The sequence below is a fragment of the Hippocampus bargibanti genome, linkage group LG18 (assembly GCF_051943395.1).
Source record: "Hippocampus bargibanti isolate YZ-2025 linkage group LG18, ASM5194339v1, whole genome shotgun sequence".
In the NCBI taxonomy this organism is placed as follows: Eukaryota; Metazoa; Chordata; class Actinopteri; order Syngnathiformes; family Syngnathidae; genus Hippocampus; species Hippocampus bargibanti.
This window is the reverse complement of record NC_142751.1, coordinates 4,449,253-4,458,456: the sequence shown is the minus strand read 5'-3', so window position 1 is coordinate 4,458,456 and position 9,204 is coordinate 4,449,253. Positions and strand designations below refer to the sequence as shown.

At 42.2% G+C, this 9,204-nt stretch overlaps 2 protein-coding genes across 3 annotated transcripts; both read right to left on the bottom strand.

Annotated features, from left to right (window-relative positions):
- Nucleotides 1-778: 778 nt before the first annotated feature.
- thap1 (THAP domain containing, apoptosis associated protein 1) lies at nt 779-3,516 on the bottom strand. 2 transcript variants are annotated; one of them, XM_089020537.1, is made up of 3 exons: nt 3,262-3,516; nt 2,609-2,801; nt 779-1,651 (listed from the first exon to the last, which is right to left on the bottom strand). In XM_089020537.1, exons 1-3 carry the CDS (start codon nt 3,330-3,332, stop codon nt 1,271-1,273), a joined length of 645 nt encoding a protein of 214 aa, XP_088876663.1. In that variant the 5' UTR covers nt 3,333-3,516; the 3' UTR covers nt 779-1,270. The 2 variants fall into 2 exon arrangements, with proteins under 2 accessions (XP_088876663.1, XP_088876665.1); XM_089020539.1 differs by having other exon boundaries at nt 3,355-3,514.
- Nucleotides 3,517-3,884: 368 nt separating this feature from the next.
- On the bottom strand, nt 3,885-7,036 carry ccdc82 (coiled-coil domain containing 82). The gene is made up of 2 exons (XM_089020572.1): nt 6,184-7,036; nt 3,885-5,237 (listed from the first exon to the last, which is right to left on the bottom strand). The coding sequence occupies exons 1-2, from the start codon at nt 6,769-6,771 to the stop codon at nt 5,061-5,063; spliced, it is 765 nt and encodes a 254-aa protein (XP_088876698.1). The 5' UTR covers nt 6,772-7,036; the 3' UTR covers nt 3,885-5,060.
- Between the last annotated feature and the right edge of the window lie 2,168 nt (nt 7,037-9,204).

Here is a 9,204-nt window from a genome sequence, read left to right as displayed (position 1 = left end):
CTTTTACTCCCCTTTCAAACCATCTATTTTCTTTCGCTAAGATTTTAACCTCATCAAATGAGTGGTTGCTAGCTTTTAGGTTCATGTGTACTGCAGATTGAGGCCCACTAGTATTATCCCTGCGATGTTGATAGTCTTTTTTTGGAGAATTTGTTCAGTCTCCCCAATGTATTGCTCTTTACAATTTTCATTTTTATAATGTATTAAATAAACTACATTACATTGTTTTTCATTTGGTAGCCTATCTTTTGGATGCACTAATTTTTGCCTTAACGTGTTTATCGGTTTGAAATAAGTAGGAATTTTGTGTTGCCAAAGGACTCTGTAGTTTTTCAGAAAATCCTGCAATGTAAGGTACTGCTACTCCTCTCCTTTTTGTATCTTCAGAATTTTTGGTTTCATTCCCTATTCTTTTGACATTTGTTAAAAGACCACTGAGGGTAACCACAGTTAGCGAGTGCTCTCCTGACACTTTTTGACTCCTGATGTGTCATTCACAAACGAGCCGGTCCTAAGATCCGGATCTTTGAAGTGAACGACAGAACCGGCTCCTAACTGGGAGCCAGATATGGGAGCCAACTTTTTTTTCTCGCAATTTCCCACACCCGGTCTTCTGTTAAAGCCTCCCGAGATTGGTCAAGATCCGTGGTATAGGAGGGAGGGGGGATTACATACCGCACTGCAACACTGCAACAAGTAATCTTGGAAAAAAATCATCAAGTATGGAAGTACACCGTTTTCCGCTGAATGAAACAAATGACATTTTGTCAAGAAAAAACCTTTTTCTATTTCCACTTTATTTTTTGAAACACGTTTTTCCTTCCAAGTCCATCGTCACCAATTTTCTTTTGTAGAAATACAAAATGGCTGAAAACAGTCAGTCAAGATGGCGCCCAAATCCACACTACAAAATTTGGGCTGAAAGCTCATCACATAAGAAGGCAGTCAAGTTTGCAATGGGAAGCTTGTCACAAATATGACGCGTTCGAACGCGCCGCCACGACAGGTCGCCTCAAGGTAGGGCGAGCCCGACTCGTTCCAGTTTTCCAACAACGCCCCTCCCAAATTAAAAAATGACATTCGTCAGTGCTGAGTTTTTTCCGAATGTGCAAAACCGCCGTTGCCGCGCCGACATCCGCAATCACTCCGTAGCATTCGGTGTTCAGTCCATCGACGGCAGGGGGAGCCTCTTCACTTCTTTTACTCAACAGCTCCACCAACTGTTCCAGATCAGCGTTACAATTGAGTCCATTTTCGGGCCTCCGTCCTGTCACTCGATGCCTTTGAGCGTGTGGTAGATGTGTTTTGGTAAAATGACGTAGCCCTCGCTGAACGCGGTCGGCACGTCGCGGGTCTTGCAGGAGCCCCTCAGGCTTTTCAGCTGCCTCTCCTGACGCCGACATTTTTGCTGCGTGGTTTTCAGCTTCTTCCTCAGCAGCTCCAGCTGCTCCTCCAACTGCTGGATGCGCTTCTTCTGCCGCGCCGAGTCTTCCGCCGTGTAATTATGATCGCAGGAGACCATGACCGTGTCGCTGGGGATATCTGGCGGACTCCTGACAGGCTCCAACTCCTCCATGACGGGGTCAGAGGTCAAGGGAAAGGAGAGGGGAAAGTGGATGTCGGAGGGGAAGGGATCCTCCAGACATTCAGACTGTCAGATAGAAGAAAGAGAGTCCCCATTTGATGCGTTTGACTCACACGTAATGTAATTGTTGACTCGCGGGCCTGTTTTCTGACTTTGGTCATGTGATGTAGTCGCTGTTTTTTTAACGGGAGTTTCACGTTGGCTTCCCATGAAAACTACCGGAATGTTTTCGCACTGGCTGGGTTCATTTCCGCTGTTTTCCTGGTCAAAAGTGTATTTTTATTTGATTTTTTTGCAATTTCTCTGTAACTCTGGATTATTTTGTTGCTTTGTGGACCTTAACTCATTCACTCCCAGACAATGTGTCCACTCCAGTGCCAGGGTTTTTGTCATTGTCACTTGAATTCCATCACTTTGCTGCTGTGAAATGTAAATTTCTCCACTGTGAGACTAATAAAGGCATATCCAATCCAATCCAATAGTTTAAGGACTACATTAACATTCAATGCAGCGTAAGAAACCTTAGAATATCTTTTTTCATCAGAAAAAGAGAGTTATTTCCTAAATATGATGGGTCTGGAGTTATATGCTGCCGCTGCTCAACCGCAGAAAAAATATCCTGTGACTGTAAAGTGTCCTTGAGAGTTTTGAAAGGCGCTTAGAAATGAAATGTATTATTATTATTATTATATGAGCTTGAAATGAGGGTGGTTGTGCAAAATACAATGCAATACATATTGGTTGATATAGCGCTTTTACAACAGCTGATGCTATAACAAAGCACTAACATGGTAAAAAGGAAATGCCGCCCCCTTGTGGAAAGGAAAAAAAAAACATTGCCACAGGCCGTGGCCAGCGCTTTATCGGCACCCAAATTTTGACCAATTGAAAATTATTTAATCTGACTTGATTTTTTTTAAACACATGATTGATACATACCCATTTCACACCATTTCTTTTCGTTCTTTAGATTTCGGAAGTACATAAAAGCCCACTTGGTATTTGTCTGACCTGCTTTATTACCTTGATGTCATGGTTGAAGTGGAAAAGCGAAGGCACTGCATTCTCCTTCAGCACCCGGTTGTTGCACTCTCTCTTGAAGCACTCTTTAGTGAAGTGTTGCGAACAGATATTGCTGTACTTGGTGGGCTTGAAATTGTTCCTCCTCATTGCTGCCACCCATTTACCGCAGATATCCGGGCGGGCCAGGGGAAACCTGGTCATACAATCACATTAACACAGTTGAAGGAGATACAACACCATTTTGGACAGTTTTTGTTTTCTTTACAAAAAAATGTTTTGCTAAAAATGTAACCGTGTTCATATCTATCTTTATTCTATCTTTTCCAGCTATTTACCACTAAGACAATGACGTATTGTTGTTTTTATTTTTCGAACGGAAGTTGCTAAATTGTATTACATTCGATAAGAATAACCGTGATTCAGTGGATGTGTCAAGTCGAACAACGAAAGACAGATAACGTTACGAGAACGACATTTGCTTATCTGAGTGAAAAAAATCGTTCGTGACGTTAAAAATTATAAGTAATATTGTGTATTGTGAGGAAATACCGCAAGTCATGACGTCCAGTATTGAGTTCACAACCAAGGCTTTGCCCCATCATGTCATGTATTAGCTAATGCTAATGACCAACGCACATTTCAAGTGAACTCACTTGTGGAAGGAGATGTCTTTATCTTTGTTATAACGGTTTTTGCAGCCGTAAGCCGAGCAGGTCTGGACCATAGCTGCTTTCTCGGCAACTCACCGTGACACACGGACTGCGTGTCCACGATTCACCAACACGCGCGACAGCAATAGCAGCGTTTAGACCCCCGTGAGCTTCAGTGCCCTTAACAATGATGGAGGCCAGCGCGTGATTACGTATCTTTCACGTGAACAGATTACGGGAGTCGATTGGCTAACACGTGATTTTCTGACAGCCAATGAATTGTCTCGAAACTTTGAAGCAGACCGGTATATTCCTGAACCGTATCTCGTCTAACAATACCTTTAATTTATAAAGGCCTTTAAAAATTCTCAAGGACACGTTACAGTCACAAGATATTACTTTTCTGTGTGTAAATTTTAGAGATTATCAATTCAGACTTTGTTTTTGTTAATTCGATTTCATTGTTAAAAATGTAAAATGTTGTGAATCTGTATTTTACAAATACATGCCTGTATTTCAACTACCTTGTGAGTAAATATTTTTTTTTTTTGTTTCTATTTACATTTTATTTATAGGTGCCTTTCAAAACTCTCAAGGACACTTTACAGAATTCAGTGGACTTGATGTGAAACATACAGTCAACTTTTCTTTTGAAGTACTCAACTTAATACTGTATAATAGTGTGTGAGAAGATGGTAAAACATTACAAACCGTTTTGGTCAAAAAAAAAAAAAAAAAAAATGGTATTCATGATGAAGCTGTTTTTAGAAAGCATGTTGGTTTGCAAAGTTTTATCCAGAAGTAAATCCACCCAAAACAAAAAACACCCGAAAAACATATACACTGCACTGATAGTAGATTTGACAATGAGTAAAACACTCCAGGGCCGAAAAAATCGAGGACTGATAAACATTGATGCTGCTTGATGGAACAAGAACATTTAGTCCAGTTTATCTCACATTGTTATATATTCGAAATTGTGCAGATGAATCAAAACTTGACTGCAATACACAGTGGGCAAAATAAAGTAAAGCAACCTCAACCTGTAATGTAAAAAAAACATTTCCTATAAGGTATTGGTTGTTTGCTTTAGGCATACAAATAAATGAGCACAAATGGTGTTGAGGTGGGGAGAATAATTGCAATACGGAATCAAAATTTATCCAGTAACCGCTCTGTTTCAAACAAAAATTCCAAGAGCCAAAGAACATTTTAAAAAATGTAACCAGACAACTTTTCTGAATGATTTTTTGTGTGATTAGACACAATCTGCAGGCCTCACAAACCAAAGCATTTTTTGGTCAAATAACAATTACTGTCAAAAACATTAAAAAGACAGAGTTGATTCAGATTGATTGAAATCGATAAAATGTTACAAAGGGGATGCTGCCTCGTGAAGGACTCTGCCAAGAAAAAAAAAGCTACAGAGCCAAATGTAAATTCATGATGAATATGCCTGTGAAAAAAAATACATTGCAGGCCAAGGAATATGTCCAAATAATGGACAAAAAGTGTCAGGTACGCCGCTCATTCACACACACACAGAGCCATGCTCTTGCAGCCCCATTTCAGGATCCACTGCTATTGCAGGATGAGCGCTCTGGCAGATCTCGCGGATCTCCCAAATCTCTGTGCGCCTTTCCAACGATTATAATCAACGACGGTCTCAAAAGCGGCAGATCATTTCTGTTCCTGTTGACAAGTGCTGCAGCAAAAAAACAAAAGACCGTACGGAGTTCCACTTGAAAATTGAAAATAAGATTGAAAATCCACATCTGATACGGTTTGCTGCACGGGTCAAGCTATTCCTTCGCAGCCTCTTTCTCTTTCTCCTCCTTTGGCTCCTCTTTCTCCTCCTTTTGCTCCTCTTCTACTCCTTTCTCTTCTCCATCGCCACCCGAAGCCTCGGCCTCTCCATTATTTCCTCCATCTTTATCCCCATCGGCGCCATCGACCACTTCTTTTGATTCTTCCTCTTTCTGGAAAAAAAAGATCAGGTTTGTTTATGTCATTTGTAATACGAAACGCCATAAGAGGACAACATCCTTGTAGTTTATTAGGGGTTTGCTTGAATGGCTGGTCTTGTGACAAGACGGCAAATTTTATCGCGAAAAAAAAAAAATATACAATTTGTTGGAACGACACAATAGTAGCGATCAGCTACAGCGTTGTCGTTGCCTACCAGCAGTTGGGACCAACTGGATCAGAGTCAAAATGGTCTTTGGAAGATCTGTGCACATTTTTTTTCCCGTGTAAAAGTTGTAGTACGGCGTACATTATTTGAAATGATAAAAAATTCCCTATATGGAGCTTGGACACCTTCTTCTGGTGGGTTTTGGGTGCAACACAAGGTTTTCAGACCAAACAATACAGCAAAATACATTGACGTGATGGAAGGACTGCTACAATGTCTTTTTTTCGGTGTGTGGCGTTCCTTTAGTGACGTCACGTACAGACTCGTCACCAACTCAAAAACAAGACTTCCTGAATATTCAGTGCGAGTCTTAAAACGGAAAATATAGCTATATGCGGTGGAATCTTTGTAAAATACGCTACGTCGGTTGTCTCCTTTAAAGGACAACCGACACCCCGGACAAGTTGCGTCCATATAGTGCCACTTAGCAGTTTATTTGACAACGATACTAGTGCAGCGTGTTCTACCGGAAACAAATTCCTTGTGTGTCCTACATACTTGGCAATAAAGATGATTCTGATTCTGATTCTGATAATTTGTAAAATCACGTTAAATGACAGGATGGAACTGGATTTGAGCCATCATGGTCTTTGTAGATCATTTCACAATTGTATTTTTTTCCCCTGTATAAAAGTTGTAATACGTCGTCGATTATTTGAAATGATAATAAAACGTATAAAATACGGGGAAAGCGTATGAGTTGACAGGTATGCGTTCCACAGGTGTCATACCTGTTTGATGCGGCTCCTCCTCATCCGGTTGGGAACGCGAGCCTTCATTCTGCGCGACAGAGCCAGCAGCTTGTTGTGTCTCTGTCTCCTCTTCGCCTTCTCCTCCTCTTCTCTCCGCTTCTCGTCTGCACGGTCCGAATCCGAATCATCCTGTCGCTGTACCCTGCACCTCTTCCTGGATTGCACCAGTCTCTTCAAATGACTCGTCGGCTCCTTCTTACCCCCACCATCGTCATCGTCATCATCATCGTCGTCGTCTTCATCGTCATCGTCCCGCTCCTTGGCGGTGCTTGAAGACGAGGAGGTTTCGTCGCCTCCCAGAAAAGAGCGCTTTCTGCGGGTCACGGAGCGACTGTCGTCGCTGGACGTGGCTCCGGAGTCGCTCCTTTGCCACTCCTCCTGGTCGCTGTCCTCCTCCGGGGAGCTATGGAAGTCCGACTGGGACCCGGACGACGAGGACGAGGAGAAGGAGCCCTCGTCGCTGTCGTCTAGGATAGAGGCGGGCAAACCGATCTGCCTCTTCTTGGACAGGCCCGTCTTGGTTTTGCGCATCGAAGCGAACATTTTGCGCTTGTACAGGCTCTCCATTTTTGCTCACGGGAACGGAAACCAGGGACATGAAACAAAAAAAGACGAGTACGAAAGAGTTGGAACAGGCTAACCTACCACCCGCGCATCGATATAGAAGCGTAGAGCAGTGCCGAGAAAGACACGCCGCATCAGAATTCTTCGAGCTGCACAATAATTTGGATCGCGTTGCTCGCAAAGAGCAGCTGTCAATCGGTGTGAGTTACAGCTGGATTAAGTGAGAGCGCGTCACATTCCCTTGCTGCTAGCACTGTTATTGTTGTCATCACACGTCTTCTTCGCTGCCGAGTAGTGACGGGCGTTACAGCGCCCCAAGCGACAGCAGTTTCACATCGCAGCACGGAGCCGCCAATTGGATTCCTGTATGTGGGGAAAATTGTTATGGTTGTCATCCACTTCTTCTTCGTTGCCAAATAGAGACGGGGGTTACATCGCCCCAAGCGGAAGAACGTCACATCGCAACAAGGAGCCGCCAATTGGATTACTGTATGTGAAAAAACAAATTTAATACATGTACGTATTTCAAAATCAGGAGTGTAATATACCACTACAGGATGAACATGAAATCCACCCTTAAAGAACAACCAACACCATTCTTTTGTTTCCTAACTGACATCAGAAAAACGTTTTATAGCATCTAAAATACCCAAAACACGCAGGCGGATATTTTTAGTCAAACGCGAAACACCAATAAAAATGACTTAAAGTTGCCCAAAACTGCCACTAATGAGCTCAAAACTGGAGAGATTCAGAAAGTCCCGCCCCCAGTTTGTGACGTCTCGTCAGGATAGTCCTTCTCAAACTGCCTTGCTCCAGAATCAAAACAATGGTTTCAAAGAGTTCAGATTTGGAAATAGATCCTTTCTTGTTACTCATCCAGTTATGAATATGATTCAAATAGTTCTGAAGAGGAAAGCATAAGTGTTTGCGATCGATTACAGAAGTCCTTCCGTATCAATTTGAGCTGTCTGAGCAAAGCGACAAAACTGGTGAAGGACACAACATATGAAGCATATGTGAAGCTCCGCGAATAAGCAATATCAATATTTAAACTTTCAAGATGAAGAGTTACGAACTTACGTATGAATGACAGCGTTTATCCATCGCTAACTCCGGTTTGCTCCTCGTTCCAGCAGATGAATGTCCGATAGGTTTGCTCCAATATTATGACGATTGCTCTCTTTCACCACTGGAAGCAACTTTCTACCCATTGTCAGGCTGAGGGATGACAGTGTTATCCAAGCGTGGATTCGCGCATTCCAGGGAGTTCATCGGCTGGCGCTATACTGCTCTGGTCCGTAGGAAATGGCAGGTCTGTCCGCTGGGAATTTGTATAAACGTACACCTTCTTTATGCAATGGCTGCCACACAATTCACCATGGCGTTATTTATGTAGTTTTCCTTCTAATTTCGCGATCTTAACTGTATTTTCAGGTGAAACAAAGTACCCAAAACGGTGGAATCTTTGTAAAATGCAGTCAGTAGAAGTCATTTGAAGTGATTTCACAAATTATGGACGCAACTTGTCCGGGGGTGTCGGTTGTCCTTTAAAGGATAACCGACTTCAAATGACTTCTACTGAGCGAATTTTAAAAAGATTCCACCGCATCTAGCTATATTTTACGTTTTAAGACTCGCGCTGAATATTCAGGATGTCTTGTTTTTGAGTTGGTGAAGCATCCGTACGTGACGTCACGAAAGGAACGCCCCACACCGAAAAAAAGACATTGTAGCAGTCCTTCCATCACATTAATGTATTTTGCTGTATTGTTTGGTGTGAAAACCTTGTGTTGCACCCAAAAGCCGCCAGAAGACGGTGTCCAAGCTCCATATAAGGAATTTATCAGCCTGTGGAAACGGAGGTGGCCACAGGAGGTCGCCATTTTGTGCCTCTTCTGGTGACCCATTTCTCCCCAATGTTGCCTCAAAATGGCATGGAATAAATTCTTTAATCGATTGCAAACATGTATGCTTTCCTCTTCAGAACTAGAGAAAGCATCTTCTCCGAATCTGAAGCCATTGTTTTGATTCTCCAGAAATGCAAGATGTCATGGCGTGACGTCACGAACTGGGGGCGGGACTTTCTGAAAATGCCCAATTCGCAGCTCAATTTTTTTGCAGATTTTGGACATTGTCATTTTTATTGGTGTTTTGCACTTGAATAAAAATATCATACTGCATGTTTTGGGTATTTTAGATGCTATAAAACGTTTTTCTGATGTCAGTTAAGAAACAAAAAAGTGATGTCGGTTGTCCTTTAATCCTTTAATGTTTACAGATCAATTAAATAAATAAAATAAATATTTTAAGCATTTGAGCGTGTTCTCCTGGAACTTTGCCGGACTGCTCCCTATTACAGAACAGCCAATGTGCTAAACATTTAGAAAATCCAAAATGAGATTCATCCAAAGGTTCATCCTAGAATTTCATCAC